General features: G+C 42.0%; 1 protein-coding gene across 8 annotated transcripts in view; it reads right to left on the reverse strand.

Moving 5' to 3' along the window:
• Positions 1-25,210, reverse strand: part of celf5a (cugbp, Elav-like family member 5a) — a 207,090-nt gene that overhangs the window by 74,070 nt on the left and 107,810 nt on the right. For all 8 annotated transcript variants that reach the window (XM_086223552.1, XM_086223554.1, XM_086223557.1 and 5 more), the window contains exon 3: positions 17,551-17,599. In XM_086223552.1, the coding sequence (XP_086079678.1) occupies positions 17,551-17,599 (49 nt within the window). The remainder of the gene's footprint in view (positions 1-17,550; positions 17,600-25,210) is intronic.

Raw genomic sequence — 25,210 nt, forward strand, 5'->3', positions numbered from 1 at the left:
ACTCCAGCTTCCTCCCACAGTCCAAAGACATCAAGAGGGGACGAGGCTGATTGATACTCTAAATTGACTGTAGGTGTGACTGTGAGTGTGAATGGTTGTCTGTCTCTATGTGTTGGCCCTGTGATGGACTGGTGACCTGTCCAGGGTGAACCCCACCTCTCGCCTGAAGGCAGCTGGGATAGGCTCCAGCCGCCCCCCCCCCCCTGCCCCCCCCCCCAACGACCCTCAACAGGATAAGTGGCAGAAAATGGTTGGATGGATGGAACAGCTCATTATACATTTCTCACACAACAGTGGAACATTGTCAAAATTTCATTCACATTTGTCCCAGGAAAAGGGCTCAAGCATTCCTAATATTGCATTACTTTATCAGGTTTAACATATTGTTGACTTACTACATTTGGTATGATTTCATCAAATAAAACTCTAAGGATAGATGCGTTCTTCAAAAAATTCCCCTTTTGTGGTTGGGGAATACAAAGAGAGAAAAAATGCTGACAATAATATAAATTAAATGATTAGTTGGATTGAATTGAGTTCTGAGGAAGTTGCAATCAATCAGAAAATATATATTTATGCTGTAACAGTTATTGTTTCTACATGATTTCAACTATTTGCTTTTCTGTCTTATTTTCATAGAAATGTTGTAGCTCTGTTTGTTGTTCTACAAATGTCATGAGGTCAAAATACACACTTATGGTATTTGTTGCAGTTAGTTGCATTAGCTCACATCTATACAAAGAACCCCACATTTCATACTTTGCATTGTCAACATTGTTATTCTACAAAATGAGTGAACTTTTGAACTGCGCTGTGTTTGGTGGAGAAGCTCTTTGTTCTCTGAGGTTTGATCTATCAGTCTCACAGGGAAAGGTCATTGAGGTGGTTGGAGATAAAGAGATGTGTTGTGGAGAAAAAGCAAAGAGGAAAAGGAGGAGGAGGAGGAGAAGAGCAAGATGTTGAGAGGTCCAGGTCACATGGCAGGCCCCAGGACCTTATGGTGAAGGTAGCGCACTTCCCCTGAGCTACATTTACCCTTTAGCTGCAGTCAGGCAACCGGGCTGAGTGGACAGAGGTAGGTTGGAGGGAGGGGGAGCATGGGGAGAATGAGAGAGAAGTGAGACGAGTGAGCTGGAGAAAGAAATGTAGCAGCGGATCCTAATCCTAATGTCAAATCAGAGCTGAGCAGAGCGGCGAGGAGATCTCTCCTGCCAGCAGCGTAGGAACCTGCATCTGTATCAAAGGTAAAATATTGTGATCTTTGATTATTCCCCCTTTCACCTTTCATTAATGTCATCCTGCTCGAAGGCCAGGCAGCTTGACGTGTACACACATGAGCAGAGAGGCTTTTAAAGACACGGCGGTGAGAGATACGCCGCGTTTTGACAGATTCCTCGCTGCTGTTGCTGTGAGTTAGCTCGCTGCAGCTTTTTTGTGTTTGTTTGTGGGCTTAAGAAGGTAGAAGACAGGAAATAGGCAATTTTCCCTCATGAGCAATAAAGACAGAAAAGGACATTAATAAGTGGGTTACAAAGCAAAACACGCACAAGGGCAGACTCACAGTGTGATATGACTGAAGGAGGCAAGAAGAGATATAACTGATATAAATAAACATCATAATCCATCAAATATGTGCAAAATCACTGTCCAAAGCATTGATTGTTTTCCACTGGTACGAAGAATTCATGTTAAAAAAAGAAGTTTTTTTGCTCAATTTTCTTTCTATCAGTGGTTTGAGCAACATAAATCTTTGCTGCATGTAGAGTAAAATAATAATCTTGCATTATTTCACACCCCTAGGTGGAGCAAAATTATCACGGCAGGGTTTGCACTATGTTTGTTTTAATGGAATCAAATTGTACAAATAAAATCCCTTTTTTTTTCTTTTTTTTTTTGCTGTCGTAAAATTTCTCAGGATAAATAATTCATGTTGTGCATGCTGGGAGGCTATGAATAGATTCTTAAAATAACAGGAGGGGTAGAGGGATGGAAGGAGACGAGTCTGTCATTAAGAGAGAAGACGAGTGACCGAGGGAGCCGACAGTCAGTAAACTCCTCCAGCCCGAACTCTTTTGACTCAACCAACTATCACTCCATCCAACATTCAGCCTTAAGATACCATTTTCACACCTGCCATTGTCTTCTGTTCATCTGATTGGTTTGGTTGCCAGGGATTAGGAAACCCCATTATTAGGATGCCCAATCGCCAGCAAAAGTGCTCTTCCGTCCTGCAGTTGGTGTAAGGAGGTTGCAGCAGTGGTTGGGTTTCACTTTAATATTCAGGAATCAATCCTTGTTTCCAGTCCAGCGTATTAGCTTGATGTGTGCCAGCAGTCCAGGCAGGCAGCTGTCGAGGGCCGTACCTTTCCCTAAAGCACATTGTGCCTGCTCTGCTCCCTGATTCTCTGATAACATTAATGTCAGGCAGATGTCCTTGAACTAGTCCAGAAATTTTCTTAATATTAAGAGTTGTAGACTGGCTTTTCAGTTTTCGTGCCTTCCAAATTTCTTTTAAAATCTCTAGAGGCTTATAAGAGAAACATAATATTGACCCACTAAATCTCCGCAGCAACAGCAGCCAAACTATCCCTAATGGGGAGAAAATCGATAGGTAACGAATGGGATTTTTTAAATATTTCAAGACATGATGTGTTTTGTGACAAGTTTATTGATGTAGAGAAATATTGAAGGCATGAGGATGAAGCTGTGCAATATAATTATTGGGAAAAAAACCAAAAAAAACCCCAAAACGCAGCATGTCTGTGGATCAGCTGTGTCATTCTAATGTAATTAACCATTGTTCCAGATGGGGAGCCTCTTGTCATCAAGACTCTGCTCCACCTCTGTCATTCATCTCAGTCAAAGTCATGCAGCTCATCAAGAATGAAAAGAACGGTTTGAGTCTGCCACCTCAGATGTCACCCAGTAACCTCCTTCACAATCAAAGTGCTCTTTGAAGTTCATGTTTTATAAAAATTGGTTCAAGTGGCAGGTCAGAGTTCCAAAGGTAGCCAACTCATTTGAAAACTCGTTCGTCTTTTGACTCATTGCAACCTCAGCTGCCTTTGTATTCTTTCAGGAGCCCTCTTCATGTTTATTGCAAAGAAGGCAATCAGTATGGCTTGTTTTTGGACCTGGCCACAGGCCTTGAAGAACTGAAGTGTCTGAGAATACGTTTATTATCTTCTTTGCACAGAGACCTATTCGCCAATCATCCTTGACAATGCCAGCTCTCCTGATAGACTCATCAAAGAGATGAGGCTGGGGGAAACATCAACAAAGGGAAAGAAAAGAATAGAGGAAAGAAAAAGGGAGTGAGAACATATTGATATGATGAATATGGTATAAATATCAGTGCAACATCTGCTGAGAGAGGAGGTATATATGTCTAAAATAGCTGAAAACAACATTACAAGGTATCATTAACACGCTGGAGCAGTCAGAGCGGATCAACACTTCAGGTGGTAATTAAGTCGGACAGACACACACTGATACTTATGAATAATGTTAAAACACTCCTTCTCTCTTCATGCACCAAAGCAAAGGTTACCCCAATCATCTTTTTTTTCGGCTGCTGCAGTTTTACAGCCCCAGAATGAATACTTCTCTCTCCATTACCTCTGCACTCGTTTGACTGGCAGATAGGTGGAAAGATGCTGGCTGGAGAGCGGGTGGGTGTGTAATCATGGGACTGTGCGTCACAGTGCATGCATGCTTGCAGCACTATTTGTCGTCTCAGCAGGTGAGATGGGGAAGGCAGGTGAGACGTTGCTGGGCCTAATTTAAAAGCCTCTTTACGGTGTCCACTGAAGCAATGTTGGCATTCCCTAATGGTGCATCACAGACACGTCATCCCATGCTATTTCCCGCCATTTCTGTGTCCTTGTCTGGTGGTGGTGTTCTAATAGCTTGCACGGTGTAAGTAAAAAGAAAATATAGATGTAAAAAAAAAACAAGAGCCAAATTTTATGCAGATTGTGTCTCACTAGAGCAGGTCAGCCATGATGGCTATGGTCTGCTCTGCAGTCACATTGTTGCCCTGCCTAAACTTTTTTCTATTCTCGTTAAACTTTTATTCACTCGTCTGTAATTTGAGATCACCATGAGACCCTGGTAGACCCTGGTCACAGCTTTCACTGTATGGGTTCCAACACTTCGTAAAGTCACCTGGAAACTGGACGAGAAAATCCAATACGTTCTTCTAGATCTTCACTCAAATTCTACGATTATCACATTATTTTTATTTTATTTTAATTATTAAATAAATAATACATATTGCCTCCCGTCACATGCAGAGCATTTCATTACATTCTTTTGAGTGTTACTTCTATCCAAGACTACATTGTCAGTTCAACCGTTTTATTCACTGTTTACTTCTGACGATAACTACAGTATAACAAGGTATCCTGTGAAATTATCGTATGCAGTGTCATGGTTTTGAGTTGGTGTGTAACCCTGTTTTCCTTTTTCCCCATCCCCGCAGGCGTGGCGAGGGGCGGGGCCATCAACGAGGGCACGGAGCTACCGACACACCTGCAGCTCAATTCCCATCACCCCAGTATTTCTGCCTCTCTCACCCCATCGCCTGTGCCAGATGATTATTGTAAGCCTCAGATGGAACTTCGAGCTCTTTGTGCCCTTGCTAAATCTCCGGCCTCTCGCCTAGCCCTTGCTTAGCCTTTCGTGTGTTTTCAGTAGACTGTGAGTTTTCCTCCGTGCCTTGCCACTGTTTTTAGTTTCTGAGCATTTACTGTCTTTTGAGCCCACGTTGTTGGTGACTTTTAGTTAGGACATTTTTGGTTGTTACTTCCTTTGGACTGTGCCTTTTTCATTCCCTTGAGAACTGATTTTTTTGTTACCTCAATAAACCTCCTTGTACGCCACGCAGCAATCTTGGGTCCTGATTCCTGTGCCTCCCGTCACATGCAGAGCATTTCATTACAATCGTTTTGAAGAGATGTCATCATTTCCTGTAAATATGGCTTACTGACAACAGTTCTGAATTCTTCCTGGGCAACTTCAAGTGAGACGCTGCACGTATGATTATAGTTTGACACAAATCTGTTATCAGCTAATCGCCAGATTTAATCGAACTCATCCTGATGCGTAAATGCTGAAAACGTCCAAGATGACCAAGAGACTTTAATTGCTTTTATATTGCGACATGCTGGAGCAGTGCTATGTGCCCAATGTTTGATTAACTAACTGAAACCTTTGTCACCACAACTCAAGAATTTGAAACAGCAACTGCAGTGGGAAGACATAAAAAGGTTAGGTGAACAGAATTTGAAAAACATGAGAAAATATCAAATTAATTCAAATAAAGAAACTAATTAGCAAGCTGTCATATTTATCTTATCTAATGTAACATAGGCAAACAAACTACCTTCAGTGCAACGTTGTTTTAAATGCAGCATGTGACAGATCGCTGTCACAGTGGCTGCCATGTCAGTGAGCCTGGTTCTTTGCTGCTGTGGTCAGTGAGCATGTTTGGTACCCTGTAGACCCGGTTTTATGACCAGGGTGGGGTGACTCAATCTGCTACACAGCTACAAACTGCAAAATGTTTTTTTTTTTTTTTTTAGTTCATTCCCATGGACAGAAAAATAATGTTTTTATTTCATGGCCTAGCTGGCCTCAAAGAATTGACAACACCAAAGTCTAAGAGGCCTTGGTCCCCAAAAAAAAATGAAATTCTGGGCATATTTGGACAAATCTGTTTAATTTCCTGCTTTCATATTTGTGCCCTGTTGGAGCTGGCGAGGCTTCAAGAGCAAAGGTAGTGTGATGCAGTATTTTGAGTGAATGGCATGTGCTTCGAGTGAGAGTGACAGAGAGGCTAATAGAGTTAATATGCTGAGATGGGGAGATCTGGTGGAGGTGTAGTTAGACTGGAGAGACACACACAGAAGGATAGCTGAGTCACAGGTATGGAATCTTAATGTAGGTCAAATATTACAGGTGCTTATTTTGCATATATTTCTTTTTCCTGTGGCTGCAAGTACCTGAAGAAAATAAACACACATGTAAATCTATGACTTCTGCATCCAACTAAAGGTGTTGTGATACTGCATTTTTCAAGAATAAAGTGGTCCACAGAGGTTACAGCATGAAATTGCAGTGAGTTGTATATCCATCCATCCATCCATCTATTTTCTTCCGCTTATCCTGTTAAGGGTCGCGAGGGGGGCTGGAGCCTATCCCAGCGACCTTCAAGCAAGAGGCGGGGGTCACCCTTGATGGGTCGCCAGTCCATCTCAGGGCCAACACATATAGAGAGACAACCATTCACACTCACAGCCACAATTACGGTCAATTTGGAGTCAGTGATTAACCTAACTTGCACATCTTTGGACTGTGGGAGGAACCTAGAGTACCTGAAAAGAACTCACGCAGGCACAGGGAGAACATGCAGACTCCACACAGAAAAGCACCAGGTTTGAACTGGGGCTGGAACCCAAAACCTTCTTGGTGTGAGGTAACAGTGCTTGTATAGAGAAGATAAAAATGAAGCACATATTTGAGTTCTCTTTTACACTGCTGGACCGGCATTTGCACCTTCAGGTGGTAACAGCTTTCATTTTCTCTTTGTCCATTTTTATTTTTGGTTCTTTCACTTTGTATGGGATGCTATTTTTCTGTCCCGACTCATGAAAGACCTTAGGTCATTTTTTTTTTATATAAAAGGCACCGCAAGAACTCTAGACAATGACAAGAGCAACATATTATTTTTCATAATAAAAATAAATGAACAATACCAACACCTTAAGCTTTTAATTTGAGTCAGAAACATTCATTAGCTCTCTAAAAACTTGTGGCACTGTGGCTTATGCTCTTGAGTGCACATCTGTTTTTGAGAGTCTGTCTTTACATAGAAGCTGGTGTGCATAAAAATGTGTTTGTGCAAGTGCAGTAATCTATTTTTGTTTTTCTCTTGTCAGCGTTTGTGTAAACCAAAATTCTTAATAGTGTGCGGCCTCATTCAGAGAACGAAAAGGACATATTCTTTCCACATGGAACAAATTGGGTGACCAGATTACGCTGGACAATTTTGTTCTATTGTTGGACCTAAAATTATGACACATTAAAACATACAAATAATCTTGTAACTTCAGATTTCAGGAACTAATGTAACTCATAAAGAGAGTTTTTTTGTGTGTGTGTCTGTGTGTGAGAGAGAGAGTGTGTGTGTGTTGTACAAGTGTCTCCAGTCTGCTTTAATCTCCTCCCATCTGCTGGTGGACCGCCTCTCCCTGTTCTGAGGTTTGCAGTGCTCCGCCCGATCTGCCGAGCCTGACCTCGCTGTGTGTTAGTCAGTTTTGTGTGCATGTGTGTGTGTGTGTGTGTGTGTGTGTGTGTGTGTGTGTGTGTGTGTGTGGTGGACTGCTTGATGAGGCTGGTTCTTCATGAAATGGTGTCATTAAAGCAGGGAGAAGGAGCAAACGGGTGATTGCAGTGATTTGGCAGAGGTTACACAGATGCCGTCAAAACCTGTTCTCCAATCAGAGTCCTTGCTTGGCCTCCTTCTGATCCACTGCAATCACAGAGCAGAGTCAACAGAGGGGACACATACACACACGCATGCATGCACACACACGCACCTACCTGCACAGGTATGTTTATATTTATCTTCATCAAAAATGAACTTTACAAATGCAGCTATTTATCGTATAATTAATTACGTGATGGACTTCTGCGATAACACTTGTTTAATTCACCCTAGAGTAAAAGTGCCCTAGCAGCGCTTTTCTGCTTTCCTCTAATGTGCTGCACAGACATTTTGAGTAAATGGAAATCATGAGATGAACATTTCAAATGCAAAGCATGTTTTTTTTTTTAAATATTCAGAATGTAAAATGAGTACTAAATGAAATAAAAGCCTATAGTATGCAAGCTTTAGAAAAGGTCATCTTTCTTATCCATCCAGATTCGATGTTTACTTTCAAAGTCGTTTAGCAAGCATTTACTGATCTAGAGTATGAAGAGATGGTAGCTTGAAGAGTTGAGTGTCACTATGAGATGACTGTACTGGCTGCAGTGTTTAAGAGATCCAAAAAGATATAGGCAAATGTAACCGGTGCGGTAGAAAAACTGTAAGATTTGTGAAGTTATTGTGGCATTCACGACCTCGTTGCTGGAAATTTCAATGAGGTCCAGAGAAAAACACATCTACTAATGTCAACTAATTCATGAATTTGATTTGAAGCCTATCAGTGTGTTCACAATAATGCACAGTACCGAGAGTTCCATTTACACAGGACTGTTTGAGGGAGTATAATTTCCAGATGGGAACTGCTAACATGGTACATGCATCATCATCATCATCATCGTCAAAAACAGTGCGATTATTTTCTGTGCCCTCCGTTTGGCTTTCAGTGTGTATGATGGCTCAAGAGTTAGTCTAGTAGTAATGTTTCATGTCGTTCCTTCAAATAATCGCCTCAGTCTCAGAACAGATGAGACACGTGTGAATGACCCCCGTATGAACATTTAAGAATCAAAAAGTCTCAAAAGCTTGTTTTTTTGCTGTCAACGTTTCTCTTATCGCCATCATCATTTGAACATACTTTTTACAACAGTTTTCCATCTGTTGTCTCACTTCACTTCGTCTCTCTTGTGTGTATTTTCACTCCATTCACATTGTGAACAACTGGAATGCACAGATTTGATTGGCTGAGTATTACCACATGAGATGACCCTCATGCTGCAAACTGCTCATGTAACACCTTGCCAAAAATATTTTAAAATATTTGGGTTTGAGTTAACTCTGTTTAGTTATCCTTCAGAGGCAAGCCCCGGCCAAAGTGGATATAGTTGATCTTTTTTTCAGACCAACGAGAGAAAATGACCGATGTGTTTGTTTGTTCACAACACTTCACACTGGATAGTTTTCATAATCTGGGATTAGTGGCTAGCCTGAAGCTAAAGGAAAGTACCGTTCCTTCATTTCTTGGTTGTGTTGAAAAGTAAGGAGCTCAAGCTGTAAGTAACGTTTTATCAGTGTCCTTGTTGTGTTTAAGCGTTGTTTTTAACATTCCCTGTTTACCAATCACAGCAGAGTGGGCTTTGGCATGAGGCAGATATGAAGGAGGGCAAACTGGAGTTCTACGTTACACAGACTGTTTTCACTGGATGCAGAAAATACCTGGAAGAGAGACCACAGTTTTGTCCACAGTCACTGGTGTCGAGCTGCTCTGAAGGAGTCCAAGATCAACTGACAAAGACTCCAAAAATGAGTATAATAGCCTCCTTTCAAACCTGTGCATTAGTGACCAGAATAGCTGTGCTATAAAATGTAAAAACTCTCAATAATTTATTTCTTATAGATCCTTTTCCTGACAGGAGACTGTTTGGCTCTTAAGATGCCCCACAATGGGCTTTAAAAGGGACTCATGTCCTTTTCAGTGTAGCTCACCTCGCCTTCGCTCACCTACAATACAAACAATAACAGCTGGGTTTACATGCGCCCTCATATTCCAATAATAATAATCAGAATAACAGCCAAATCAGAATAAGCATGCCTCATCTGTTCAATAGTAAAATACGAACCGTCTAAATAGTTCTCAGAATTATTTCAATAAGATTGAAGTAACTGTCCATGTAACTGCAGCTACAACAAATAATGACCATGAAAAAAAGCACAATATTTGCATGATACAGACCTCAGCATCCCCTTATTGTCACAGAAACTTAGAGAAGTAGCACACGTCCACTAAATTCTTCAATATATTTAAAGGGCACAGAGAGGCTGAACAGAGAGGTGCAACAATGGGGGGGGGGGGGGTTAAAGGAGAAAGAATGAATGATAAAGTATTGAGAATTGAGCACTAAATTGATCTGCAGTCTTGGCGTCCCCAAAGAGGTTGAGGTGCTGTAATGAGAACAGCGGACCAAATGCATACAAGCGCTGTCTCTTCCCCATCTCCATCCCTCTTTGAAAGAAGACAAGTTTGTTTCTCAAGGTGATTGTTGCGGTGATAAGGGAGAGGGTGTTATTAAGGGTGACAGCAGAGGGGCTGAGAGGCAGTGGCTGACTGGATAACCTTGTCGCCATCCCCGCCTCGCTTCCTTCTGCATGAGCATCTCCACCACGGGCCTGCCCTGCCTGCTTGCTCGTCTGAACACAGTCTGCTGGCTGGAATTACCTCCCGGCCCCAGGAAAACTAAACATGATTTCTGACCTTTCCTTTCTGTGTTCAACAGTAACCTTTGCTGATCCACCCACACTATGAGACCATCGCAACGGACGAGGGAGGAAGTAGAGGGATTGTGTGTGTGATAAAAAAAAAAAGTAGGGGGGAATGAAGATGTGTTAAGTTGTATTTACGCATGTTTGCATATGAAATCTGATTCAACATTTTTGCAAGAAAACACAACTTGGCAAAATGTGAACTTACATTCAATATGAGTTTGTGATGTTCTGTGTGTTATATAATGAGCTGTTCATCAGTCATATCACTGTCATCACACAGTTCTGATAGTCCAAGTTTGATGTTTGATATCCTATCTCTACTTTTAACCTGTGGTTTAGTATTTAATGAATACATTAAATGAACCCTTTTTACTGTCAGTCAAGCTGCAAAGAACAAACCACTTTGTTACTTTTGTCCGTTGACCGTAAAAGTTACTGTAACATTGCATGTACTTGTTTAAAACAACGTAGCAGGCACCATGTTCGCAGGAATCAGATGCCTTTCAACAAGCTAAATTCATTACATCATCACTCTTCTTTCTCTTGTTGTTCTACTTCACGTCAGCAAGTTCTGCGTTGGTATTATCATTAGTAGTTTGTTAGATAAGGCTAATTGATCTCCACCTATCCAGGGTATTAGCCGAATTGCTGTTCTACTTCTTCCACTGACTCTGCATAACTCCTCCAGCCTCAGCACAATCAGACCCTGAGGAACAAAGCACATCCCTAAAGGAATGATTTCATCATTTCTTCCTCTCTGTCTGTTGCTCTCCAGCATGCACACACACACACACACACACACACACACACACACACACACACACACACACACACACACACACACACACACACACGTCTGACTGAACTCTGGGCTGGTACAGGCCTGTGTATCAGTATTGTTTGTGTAAGAGTACCAGAGGGGATTTGGACAAGGAGTGTTCTCTCTGAATGTGTGACCCACAGCTGGCCTTACCATTGGATTAGCTCACCCTGATCCCCGCAACCTCTGAACATGTGCCCCACTATTTCAAATCTCTCCGTTTATGCCCAGCCAAGCACATTGTGACCAGTAATCTATAGTTTTCTTCTCTCCAAAGGGAGAACACGTAGTGTTCAGCATTTTGCTTTTGCCCTGCCACCCCCCCCCAATGGTTTCATCAACACTTTTCTCTGTTTATTCTGCACTTGTTCTCTCCATCTCTCCTACCTTTAGTGTCTCAGAACAAATTCTCTCCCTTCACCTCTCTACTCTTAACATCCATCTTTCCTCCACTCATTCCTCTTCCTCTAACTACCCCCTCTCTCCTTCATCCCTCCTCCCTCTTCCAGAGGGGATCAGTGGAGCTTAGAGGCCTTCCTGCTTGGTTCATTACTGAGCCGCTCTGACACGGGGAGCTCGTCTCTCTAGTAAAGAAAGGAGAACACCACTGATGTTTAATACATGGACCACTCTGTTGTCTTTGACGCCAGATAAATTCATCATCAAAAACTGAGCATAGAAGAGCAACAGAGCATGCAGCCTTGCTCTCTCAATCTAGATCCCTGCTCTTTCTCCCCTTATTTTTGTACTCACTCTACATTTAACTTATTGCATCCTGCTCTGGCTACTTCCCTCGCTTTGTTCTGTCACATCTCAGTGAACTGCAGAGAACCTTTTCATTGTCCTTCAGTTGGAGTAAACACACAAACATAATACAACAGCGCAACAGGAACACACAGCCCATGAGAAGAAAACTGACCCATTCCATCCAGTTTATGTACATTGTGTGTGTGTTTAAATATGTTACAGATACTGGACATGTCCTTGTGTGTGCACACACGTTCCTATTATCATGCACATTCTCACTGGGCGTGTGTGTATGTTTGCATGAGAGAGAAAGAGAGAGAGAGACAGCAAGGGTGAGAGCGGGTGTGTGCGTGTGTCAGATCCGTATGGGTATGTACAGTATGTTTGCCTGTTTGTCCGTTCTGTGTGGGTGTGTGCGTGGGTGCCAGGCCTGCCTTGAAAATGCCAGAGTCTGTTTCTACTATAATCCAGGCCTCCTCAGTGGGCTGTATCTGTGGCTGTGCCAGGCAGGCCTGCTAACACCAACAGAGCCCCAGCTGACAGCTAGCCTGCTCCGCTTCCTGCTCTCTGGACAATATCTGACATCAAAACTTGAACAATGGAAAAGGCTGGGAAAAGATAAGAGAGACACACGGAACAAAAATGCAGGGATAAAAACTACTACTGAGACTTGATGTGGAAGGCCTCTTTAAAGATGAACTAAATACAAGCAGCACTGACCAGGTTGGGTGAGTGGTATGGACATCATGTTAAAGTAGAGCTGAGAAAAAAAACGTCTTCCCTTGGAGGGCCAAAACTGAAAATTAATAGTGGGCTGCGAGCCAAACACATATATAATATAATTAAGCCTTTTCCAGTAAAAATAATGACTGAATGGGTGTGTGACATGTTTAAAGAGCATTTTCACCTCACAAAAGAAGGAAATGGCATGAAGAGTGGGTTACGGCATAATTTTGAAAATGATTATCAATTTCTTACCCTTAATCATCTTATCATTATGAGCAGTCCCAGTAGAAAAATTAGAGGCTGTATGGCAGGCCAAATCAAAACTTATGGCTTTGATAATTTGACCTTCAAAATTTGGGATTTTACAAAAATGAGCAGCAGCAGACTAATGCGTCTACTATGTGATTTCATGTATTCGCACTTCCGGTTTCCACTACACAAATTAACATCTATGCATTCTGTTTCTGCAAATTCAGTGACACAATTTAAATTTTCATGTAAAATCAATGTTTGAAATATGAGCATTACTTCCTATTGCCAGTAGTTGGCAATATGGCTATGATTTGGCTGGTAGATGTGTTGTTGGACTTGCCTCATGAACTTTGAAATTTGGAAAAGATCAAACCAGATGGAGCAAACTTGAGTAGGTTCTTCAATAAGATCGGTTTCATTTTCATATTGAAACGTTTGCCATTTCATGCCATTTAGGAAAACTCACAGGAAACCTTCATTAATTTTTCCATCCATTTTCTACTGCTTATCCTGTGAAGGGTCGCAGGGGGGCTGGAGCCTATCCCAGGACCCTTTGGGCGAGAGGCGGGGTTCACCCTGGACAGGTCACCAGTCCATCCCAGGACCAACACATAGAGACAGACAACCATTCACACCCACAGTCACACCTACAGACAATTTAGAGAATCAATCAGCCTCGTCCCCTCTTGATGTCTTTGGACTGTGGGAGGAAGCTGGAGTACCAGAGAGAACCCACACAGACACAGGGAGAACATGGAGACTCCACACAGAAAGAACCCATGCCTGAGCCGGGGGTTGAACCCAGAACCTTCTTGCTATGAGACGACAGTGCTGACCACTACACCACGTACTGCCACCTTCAATACTTTAGTCTTCCAGTCAATACTTAACAGATCTGCCCATATCCAAGATGAGCAAGCAGAGAGAATAATACACTCTTTATAATGATTATTCCAACATACGATGAAAATCACAAACACTGCATCCTAAAAATGGTGTGTGTTTGTGGGTTCTGAGGAGCCTCCTAGTACCACTTGACCTCAAGCAATATAGAACTTAGTGATGTGTTAGGTTTGACCTTTTTGACAATGTTGTGAGTTTTTGGAATCTTCAGGCCCTAAACTTTCTCACAAAGGTAGAAAAAAAAGACAATCATAATTCTGATAGAAATGATGGTTGGTCCCTAGCACATTCATGCTCAGGCCCTAATGACAGCCTACAAAAAAGGAAGCAAGAAGAGGTGCACGTAATGGTGAGAAGCAAAGGCTTTAGGCGAGGATCAAAGTGGTTAAAGCAGATTTATCCTGTGTAAGGATGCCAAGTCCTCTAAGGAGACACTGAACAGCCCTTCAAAAATGAAATATCAGCAGCAGTCAGTGCCAGTCATCAGTGCCATGTGTGATGGAAAATCAATCTATTTCTTATCAAAGACCTGTGAGGAGAAAAACAGAGAGACAGGTCCCTGCTGCCTCCCCGCTGCACTTTTTCAAACATTTCCCCTACAGAAGCATCCCCAGGATGGTCTGCGTCATCAGTGACGGACGAATTTGCAATGCTGGTGGCTCAATGTGAAACGGCTGCTGTTCTGCTAGATTAGGTAGGTGATTGGCCATTAATATTCATTTCACAGTGTGTCTTTGTTAAGCAGCAGCAGGGGCTGATGGAGTGTTTGGATGGATTTACTCTACCGTATATTTCCCTTCAACTCTTAAAAGAGGTGGTTTACCCATACGGCCTCGGTGAAGCAACTTTCTTAGTATCAGATGAAGGGGGAGACATGGAGATCCTCATCAGAAACAAGCTCAGTTCTGATCAAGTGTTCCAGGTAATGAACTATTAATGGGGCTTTGTTAGAGGAGCATATTTCACTTTCAAGCAAGCGTTGCTGGTGTGTAATGCCTGTAGACAGGTTGTAGCAGTTACTAGCTGGGCCTGTGTGGTCTGAATAACAGCAGTGAGTTGCTCCTGGAGGAGCTGAGGTCCAGCAGGTATAAAACCACAGTAATGGGTCTTTCCCTAATGGACAGCACCCTGGAGAAGGTGATCTGAACTGTCCTCCCTATAATGAGATTAAGGGACTAATTAGTATGACTGTGCACCAAGGAATAAGTGCCCCCTATCGGACTAGTAGTGTGGCCCCTGAGAGAGCCGGCCAGACTCGGTCTGTCCCTGGTGTCCCCCCTCAGCTCCACTGAAAGGCTAATTAATATTTTTTGCATCTGCTCTCTCAGCCCCTGTAAACCAAGCTGAGTGATAGTCCTCAAGTTATTGATCCAGAGTCTGGCAACTAAAGGCAAATAAGGATCAAAATAACATTTTTCTGTTGGCAGCTTTGACAGTGTGATATAAGCACAGCAATGATGATAAAACCCCAGAATTTCAGACAGCACACGTATTTCCAATCTTTTACAGCAAATGAGAAGCTAAGGCTTGTAAATGTAGGCCACTCCGAGGAGCATCGGCAGCAGTCCATCAGCTAACAATAGCATGAGCCGGGAAAGATGGAACCAGATATTGAGAAAACCAAAATGATCTCTCTGCCAATGATAATCACAAGGAGAATTCAGCCAGCAAATTAGAAGCCGGATAGAAAAGGGAGACAGAAAATAGAAGATCAGATCCTTCGCACATTCTTCATCACCTCTTATTACTTCCTAACCCTAAAAAGTCACACTTGTGTTTGATTGCCCCTGCAGCACCGCTCTGACCTGTTCATTTAAGATGATGTGCAACTCACAGGTCTGTTCCAGTACTCATTTGGTCCTCAGTCGGGTCCCTGCAATGGCCAATAAGAGGACCCCATACTGACTAGAGAGTCTTGGGAGTGCTAAAACTGGCCACTCACATCCAAGTAAAGAGGCAGCTGAGTGTCATTGTTAATGTGGACACAGAGCACCACAATGGCAAAATCGATGGAGCTATAGGAGACATCAATCTATTGCTTGTCCAACCACTCCTCTTATGCTCTGAGTGAATGGTTGAAGGAAGGAAGGAAGCAAGGAAAGAAGAGAGAAAAGATGGAGGGTTGACAGAGATCTTTATTGGCCTTTCCTCCAACCATCTACAGGGGTTATATGTCCTCCAACCATCTCCAGGAGTTATATGTTGTACTTTGAAGACTGTCTGCATTGACAGGCGGCCCAGTGCCCAGCCATCTTAATTCACCCAAAACAGGCCGAGGTTTTGAGGTAAAGCCTCAGAAGTGCAGCATGGCAGCTGTATGCAGCTGGCATTTCCTCCCCTCAAGCCTCATTTCCACTTCCAAATCTCTTTTTCCCTCCGCCAGGATGAGGAAGGCTGAAAACTGTGTTCCTCCTTTAAATAACAAAAAAGGCACTTGGCTTTGTTGGAGCGTGACACATGAGATGCATACCCCCCCCCCCCCCCCCAATAAATAAATAAATAAGAGCAAAATTCATTGTCTCTGACTTAAAGGATGCGTCCTCATCCCATTAACATATATGCAGATAGGCTGTGAGTAAATGAAATCCTCCAAAATTGTGAGAGATCAAAGACGACAGAATTAAGGGCGAGTAATGAGGATCTTGGCAAGTACCCTGCAAATTTATTGATTGTTTGGCAAGCCGTGTGTGCTCCTGCTCCATTTTCCTCTACCTCTCTACCATTTACTCTCGTGTTTCAAATGCAACAAACCCAGTATTGTGGTCTTTAACTGGGCCTTTGCACAAGCTATAGTTCCATGTATTGAGCTTAATCACCATCTAATTTACAGTGAAATGATAATGTGCTTGGCATAGAGAACAAGAGGGAGAGAGATGGGTAGCAAGGAACTCCATAGCAGTCCTACATCTTTTCAATAGGACAGATTCTTTAATCTGTTACAAGTGTGAGGGTGCAAGATGAAAGATGGATATATAATATACAGAGAGAGTTCAACAAGTAACCGTAAAAAATAGAATATGTATGAGGTGAGATTACAGATGCTTCCATAAAAATTACGTGTTCAAATTTATACATCAATTTTTCCATCCATCCATCCATTTTCTTACACTTATCCTGTTAAGGGTCACAGGGGGCTGGAGCCTATCACAGCAGCTTTCTGGCGAGAGGTGGGGTTCACCCTGGACGGGTTGCCTGGGCCAGCACATATAGACAGACAACCATTCACACTCACAGTCACACCTACAGTCAATTTAGAGTATCAATCAGCCTCGTCCCCTCTTGATGTCTTTGGACTGTGGGAGGAAGCTGGAGTACCAGAGAGAACCCACACAGGAACAGGGAGAACATGGAGACTCCACACAGAAAGACCCCGTGCCTGAGTCATGGCTCCAACCAAAAACCTTCTTGCTGTGAGGCAACAGTTCTAACCACTGCACCACCGTGCTGCCTCACATCTATTTTTGTTGGACCATATTTATAATCAGGGGTGCACATAAGCGGTCCGCATGCGTGCATGCGTAAGGAACCTGGACAAATGCGCTCGGCTTCAAAGGCTTTTATACGCTTTTGCGTACGAAACACGAAAATAATTACTTAGCGGGGCCTGTCTCTTTGACATTTTGAGAAGTGCTTTTCCCCGCGGTCGGTAGCAGTCGGTACGCAAAAGCGTATAAAAGCCTTTGAAGTCGAGCGCATTTGTCCAGGTTCCTTACGCATGCGCGCATGCGGCCCGCTTATGTGCACCCCTGTTCATAATGATTTTTTAAAATCTATAAGTGTTGAATATATTGGAACGGCAATAGTATAAAAAAATGTAGCATTAAATAACGCTGCATTCCCAAAGAAATAGCTTAGATAAGCCAGATGAAATGGGGACATGCATAAATGATGACGAAAAGAAGACAACTACCTCCACGGCTCTCGCTGTCGGCCGGTTTCACCTGGATGGGGCGAGTCATCTGGAAGAGAGAGAGGGAGAGAAAGAGAAGAAAGAGCAACAGAGGAGGTTAGCGCTGGCAACCGGAGCTGTCGTGGCTACAACAAGAGGCCACAAGCCAGAGGTGTCAGGGTCCTCTCTCCCATACTAATACTGATCAAAGGCTCTTTGGCTGGAGAGGAAACCAGAACACTGTCATGCAGCTAAGTTGACCTGACACTAGAGTGTTTCCTCCAAGCTGTTATTCAATGTAAACAAAACAGCATCAACTCTGATTCATGGAGGATTTGTGTGTGTGTGTGTGTGTGTGTTTGTGTGTGCGTGTGTCTGTGTGTGTCTGTGTGTGTGAGTGAGGTGGTCTGAGAGGTTACAAGGCTGCATATGTGTGTCTTAGTGAGAGGGGCAGAGGCACTCCTAATAAAGGTGAATCCAGCCACAGGAGGAGAGAGATCAATGCAGGCCTATTGATCCAGGCCCTTGGGCTGTGGAGAGTGTCTGGCCGGGAAGGATTCTCTGGTTAGGAGGCTCACTCTAATCCACTGGACCCTGATAAGAATGGCATTGCCTGGATTAGATGCCTCTGTCATCACAGGCTTTGTGTCACGCTCGCCTCCTTTCCCAATTTTAGCTCCCTTTTTTCATTATTGTTGTTCAACCTCAACAATTTCACTTAACATGGGCTTGATTTGTTTGGAGAAGAAGTTTGAAAGATGTAGCCATGTTTTACCATATAGGCCAGATTTACTAGTCCTTTGCATGTTAAAAAAAAACTGCCATCTACATTTACTGAAAGGGTTCCATTTGAATTAAGGCATGGACACAGGTGTTCATAGACCGACTTCACTGCATTGTATTATTATTATTATTATATTATTATTATTGTATTATTGTCCCTTTCAGTGCAGAAAAAAGGGAAGGCTAGTAATCCATTGCACATTATTAGATAAAAAGGTTTAAAGGTTTCATATTTGTAAGCTTTATCAGAATGTATCAGTTAGCAATATTGGTGTTGGGGCACTGACACAGGAAATACAAATGGCTCTTTCACGAAATCCTAACAAAATGAAATCTTTGATAAATAATCCTCATTAAACTATCCATCATGGGAGTGAGACATTTGTTGTTGTTTTATGTGAGCTGATGGACATGTGAATTTCCCCTAGGGAATGAATAAAGATTTTCTGTTCTATTCTATTGTCTTCTAATCTAATCTGGTTTAAAATGGCTTAGAGGTTATGCGCAAAACTTGAAACAGCTAAAATTGTCATGTGCCTTTTGTAAATTATATTATACGTCTGCGGTCATGCAGCACACCCAAGCGTCTTAGACATCTTAATCACAACTGAGATCACTTTCTTGTGTAGTTGTGATCTGTGTGTTTCTAGTTTGTTTGATAACAACATAATGTGAGGGATAAATAACAAAAAATATCAAGCTGCATCAGAAAGGATACAATACAGTTTAAAATGTAATTTTCAGCCATTATTTGATGGTTCATCTTTGAAAGGGTTAAAAAAAGCAAAGAAAATAGTGCCATGTTCAGATATAATATATTCAATATGATATACAGATACTATCATGATATTGTCTGGCACGAATGGCAAGAAAGAGACTGGGTTGTTAACTGATACCTGCCCCCTCATTGCACGTTCCTATGTGCTGTGCTACAATAGATGCATTATTTTTTACTTAAATTTGCCGTACCTGTGTTCCTAAATGAGTGCTTTATTAGAGGTCACCTGTAAAAATAGCCACTCCCACCGGCGCCGTTTTAGAGTGTGACTTGACGTGTGTTCGATCTGAATGCACACCCAAACTTATATCACGTACATACTGTGTGTATGCGTCGTCGTCCTGTAGCAGAGCATACAGCTCTCAACCTTCATATTCTCGGATCAGATGCCCTTGCTTCTCCTCCAATAATTCACTCCAAAACAAATAGATTTAACAATAAAACACACACATCTTAATAAAAAAGTGTCACGAACTGATAACAGGATTACTCTAACACTTACCACCACACAGCCATTTATATTGAACCATTCCAAGCTGCTTTTTAAGCTTTTTTTTTTCTTTTTTTCTTACTGCTTGAAACCATTCAGCATTATCAGGCAACTGAGTCAAACCAGTGAAAAACCGACTGGCACTGATGCTTTTATACCTACATTTGTATATTTTGTTCGATTGGCCTGTCCTGTATCTTTCTTCTGTTCAATTCTGCAGCAGGGCTGAAAAGGTCAGATTTAAAGACAGGGCAGTCCAATAAAAGCATGACATGTTCAAGGAGAAACACCATAATGGGATTTTAAAATGTCTTAATAACATGCTGATATATGGGGGAGAGGCCCAGGCCTGATTCATTAAGTGCTAAACGTATCCATTTTCACCTTGAGGAAGTGAGTAACCTTCCCTCGCTGAAATTATTCCATAAATTTACCCATCGTAAATAATAACTAGCAGCGGCTAAGTCTTTGTAGGAAAACAGGGAGGATGTTATGCTTGAGGTGGAGGTTTTAACTCCTGGTTTCTTCACTGCTTCCCTATGCGTCTCCCTCCCCATCTACCACTGCTTTCTTTTACTTGTACAACAGGAGCAGAGCAACTAAAGTATGCTAATGCCAAGCCACAGGGCACACTGCTCAGAGGCTTGTACGGATAGATTTTAGAGTCACCCGCGACAGTATCACACACGTGTTCAAAGCAAGCTGAGACAGAAACTCCTCCAAATGTGTGTGTGTGTGTGTGTGTGTGGGGGGGGGGGCACATCCACAAGACAAATTCACACGACTTTTAAAACCCTCTGCTCCTTCACAACCACACGGGAAATCTTTGAATTTGCCTTTGAAATGTCAAACGGACAAAAGATGCATCCATGCTGCCAGTTGACTTTTGTTCAACTGGCTGACGGAGGAGGCCAAATCCGCGGCTGTGGCTTCTCTACCGTGCTAGATCTCAGCTGTCTTTACTGGGTGTGTGGGAGGCAGCTCTCTCTAAAGCTTACTGTTCGGTCTCCATTATGCCAGCTTAATGGGCTATTTATGTGCCCAAGAGCAATGTATTTTTGGCTGAAAAGACACTACTGATGATTTTAGTTTGTTACACCTCTCTTAAAGCTGTAGCGTTGGACAAGTGAGTGGATGTGCGTTACATTCCAGTCCTTCCCGACAACGATGCTGATCAAGCCCATCACCGCCGGATAAATCTGTCCATAGGTCACAATGCGGAACTTCTAAATAAGCTTTCTGGTGAGATAGTCCCACACTGGTGCGTCGGTAGTGATAAGTTATAGATAAACCAGCAATGACTGCTTTCCCAGAGGTAAAGGGAGGAGCAACAGTAATTGGGTTTCCATTAAATCATCAGATAATTCTGACTATACTGTGGTTACCTCACAAAAAAAAAAAAGTGTCTTCGCTGGGTTTGCATCGACTGTTCTGCAGTGAAAAGGCTGCGTAATGCTGCCAGGATATGGTGGTTATGGATGGCTGTGGCTTTTAACGAACAAAAGAAGAGCTTATACTGTATGGTGCAAGGCCAAGAGGAATTACCTTCAGTTCGACAAGCCGAAATTGCTCCTGTGTGCCAGCTAGTGTTGGACAAAGTTTGGTAAGATGACAGCAGCGGGAACAGCTGTTGAGTCACATGAGTTACAGTTCTGCTACATCAGAGTTAATTCAAAATAGGGGTTTCCATCTAAAACTTTGTGCATTTACTCTTTAAAAAAAAAAAAAACGAAGGAAAAAAAAAACCCTCACCTTTAGCCAGTGCAAAAACATTTCCAGCAAAGTTTTTTCAAACATTTTAATGGAATACTTCAAAATGCGCATCAAATACATTGACAGAAGCACGAAAAAATATCAAGGGCATGACTGCAGCGGCTAATGATGAAAAAAAAAACAGCATAAAATTCATCAGTTTATGGAGTGGATGGTTTCAGTGCACCTCAGCACTCTCTTCTCAGACATGTTGGTATTTGTAAAAAAATAAATTAAAAAAAATGGTAGAACTGCAGTTATAAGAATATATCACTTGATGTTTGTTGGCCAGTACCATTATTTGGATGAGAAGATTTGAAGAAAGTGCTTCTGGGTAATGGTGGAGGTGGGGGTGAAGGCAGAAATCATCACATCCGTGTTTCTGTAATTATTCTATCGGAGGTTGTCCACACTGCAGGTTTGAGGAAATTGTCTCACTCGCTCAAATAAAATTAAGTCTACTCTCTAAATAGCATTTGCATTTATTTATTCTTACACATGCACAGACATGACAACCCCAAGTAAAATGTATTCAGCACTGCTGTTGCCAAGGAGACCATTCATTAACTCCAGATACTGTCGTGTTTTCACTTTGTCCTTTGTGGGAGCTTGTAGCCTTCCGATATACTCACCATCAAATGAAAACATTACTGCCTTTGCTCTTTAAATCATGTCTTTTATGATGTTTTATATTTCTCTATTGATTGCACTAAGGGAGTGACTGGGAAGGAAAGGGTGAGACATGATTATCCAGAACACTCAAGCTGCCAAGGATGGATTTAACAAGTATCTTGGTATTTGTATTGACATGTTTACCTGAGTTCATGTTGACAACCTGTGCTCTGGACTCCAGCAAGGAAGCAGCACTTTTTAAGAACGTTAAAAAGTGTATGGAGATGACTAGTAAGGGCTGTATCTGTTCTTTCAGGCAGTCTTGGACATTCTGATCCGCTTTGGGACACAGGCATGGTATGGTAACATGCTAATATGTCAGTCCAGTAGAAATACAGGCTTACTCGTCATGTTCAGACCGTGGTGAAAGTTATAGGGAAGAAAGAGCACCGGTTCCTTCAGTCTATTTGTAAAGAAACCCACCTCCTCCACTCTGAATACCAGCTTTTACCTTCCAGTAGACAGTATAGAGCGAAGGAATGTCAACTCAATCATTAGGGCCTGAGCCAGAAGGTACTTCTGGCGAAGACCCTATTATGTTTCTTTTACAACTCATTTGTGTCTTCCTCAATTAAGCTCTGAAAAAAAAAGGAAACGGTCTTAGCCTTGGCCGAGGTATAGGAATCCATTTACAAGACTGGGTTTTGTACAGTATAGCACAAAGTGTAATGTGCTTGTTTATAGTTTGTTTTATTTGCATTTGAATGTGCAAACAGTATATTTACTACCAATGTAGCAACACTAAGCCAAAGAAAAACTCCCTTTCAATATCCTATCATATCATTAGACAAAACAAGGGATGGAAGAGGGAGAGAGAGATTCAGCAGATGTAGAGGTAAAGCTCTATTGCTCTTATCTCCGTCTTAGTGTGTGTCACTTTGTGCTGACAAAGAAAAGCAAAACTTTGCTCAAAACACACTGTCTATATACAAATCAACCTCCTGCTTGCCTTTGGCGCCCTTCTTGAAATGTACTGTTTGCTTTCTGCGGAACATCAATTATTGATTGGCCAAATAGCAAAGTGATAAAATAGTGTTAAAGCTACTGAAAGTAATTTGTCTGTATATATATATATATATATATATATATATATATATATATATATATATATATATATATGAACAAATATATAGAAAGCAAATCAAAAAAGAAGTATAAAACTTATCAGTTCATGCAGTAGCAGAGCTCATTTTGCTCTCTTTCCTTGGCCCACAACAACTCAGTGGCTTTATAATCTTCAAATTAGTTACCAATCTTATGTGGGACTTACAGTGCAAACTTCAGTCTCTTTCTTTCTCCCACTACAATCTGTGCTGCTCTGAGGGCTACGAAAAATCTATAGTTCCATATGCTTTCATTGAGCCGCCTCATTTGCTCAGTTAAGCCTCCAGTCAGTTGAATTAAAGCTCTTAGCACTAGTATGCTGCTGTTTTATATAAAGTGTGAGACAGAAACCCTCTGGCCAACAGTATATAATGTAGTGTGCATAGGCTCAGAATATATATATATATATATATATATATATAAAGGCCTCTTAGTTTGTCTCTGTGTTTGTCAGCTACTTTCTAAAGTGATAATCTTTGGCTGGAATTGGATACGCCACTGTCAGAGAAACATATGGGCAAATACAGAAAGCTTCCTCTGATATTAACATACTACCAAAAGTTTGAACTTGTGCTCGACTCGAAAAATGACACTGCAAAAATGACCCAAATAGCCAAAAGACGATCCACTGATTTCAAATCATACCAAACGAGTCAAGGAGCTGTAGCCCGGCCTGTTATTGCAGCAGTGAGGGGGATTCAGAGACTACTGTTGGCGCTTTCTATGAGAATAATGACTTCATGACTAGTGGAGTTTAGTGGGATTGAGTAGTTCAGAGTCCCAGACACTGCACTGCTGAAACTGCCGAAAAGGCCAGTAGCAAGACAATAATACTGCTTTGGAAAAGGCTTTCAAAGACCTGGTCCAATTCCAAGCTTGCTTTTAACTTTCATATTATCAAAAAAATGACCCTCCATAACAGGGAGAAGCAGTAGATGTAAAATCGCAGTGATGAATCATGTTCTGGGTTATGCAGAAGCTCATCTCTCTACAGTTAAAGTCGGTTTACAACAGTTATGCAACAGCACTTACTCAGACTGTTTGCAATAAAATAATTATGTAATATATGTGATTTCTCCTGGCTTTCACTCAACTTCAGCATAAAGTAAAGCTTGTCTCGGGATCATTAATACGTATTAGTGGACCATCAATGCTCAAGCTGCACTCTTCTGTAACAGGGGCATAAAAAGCCTCCTTCTGACTGGGCCGTCTCTGCTGATATAATTAATATTTCCAATTATTGATCTGAGCCACTGCTGAGTTGCAACCGTCCAGGGGACCCAGCCTCTGCTAATAAATCCACTGTATACAGTGGGAAGGAGACTGGGAGTGATGGTTAGGAGCAACACAGACAAACTGTCACTACAATCATAAGAACTGTTCCTTCACAATAATTACATTACAAATTAAGAGTTAAGACTTTACTTGCCATTGTATTTGGTTCAAGGCTTTTAAACACTCTTCAACACACACACAGACACACACACACACACACACACACACACACACAGATGTCACATTTGTGTAAAAATAGAAACTAGAATATTCACACCATGACACCATACACAGTCCAAGCTACCCTATAGAGCAGGAACATGGACCCTTTATAGACAGCACACCATCTTTGGAGGCCACTAACAATGTCTCCAAAAGATCCTTGCCCTGTCTAGGGACAACTGAATAAATCTCTCACACTGACTCTCTTTCCATGTCTAACTCCATCTGCTTTAAGGCAGAAGTGGAAAAAAAAATAATAACACCTCCTCTGGTAAGGGCACAGCATTTTCATGCCTACCCTACCAAGCTAACAATGGATAATTCAGCAATGCTAGATGCACTACACCAATGCCTGACATAAACCCCAGCCAACCTGGAGTGCTGGCACTCAATACATCACACCAACCAAACAACAGAGGAGGACTGAAGACCTGTCCAACAACACCCAAGGGCTGCCAGCCTTACCCCAATATCTGGGCTCCCTTGTCCCACTGCTGGATGAGCGTGTCTCTTACGCATTAGCCTCCATAACCACAAAAAGTAGCATCAGCATTAACAGCACTGATCTTCACTTTTGAACAAATATGACCATTGGTGCAGCTGCA

The sequence above is a fragment of the Aulostomus chinensis genome, chromosome 14, assembly GCF_037954235.1.
Source record: "Aulostomus chinensis isolate RoL2024-O1b breed Wild chromosome 14, RoL_Achi_v1.0, whole genome shotgun sequence".
NCBI lineage: Eukaryota > Metazoa > Chordata > Actinopteri > Syngnathiformes > Aulostomidae > Aulostomus > Aulostomus chinensis.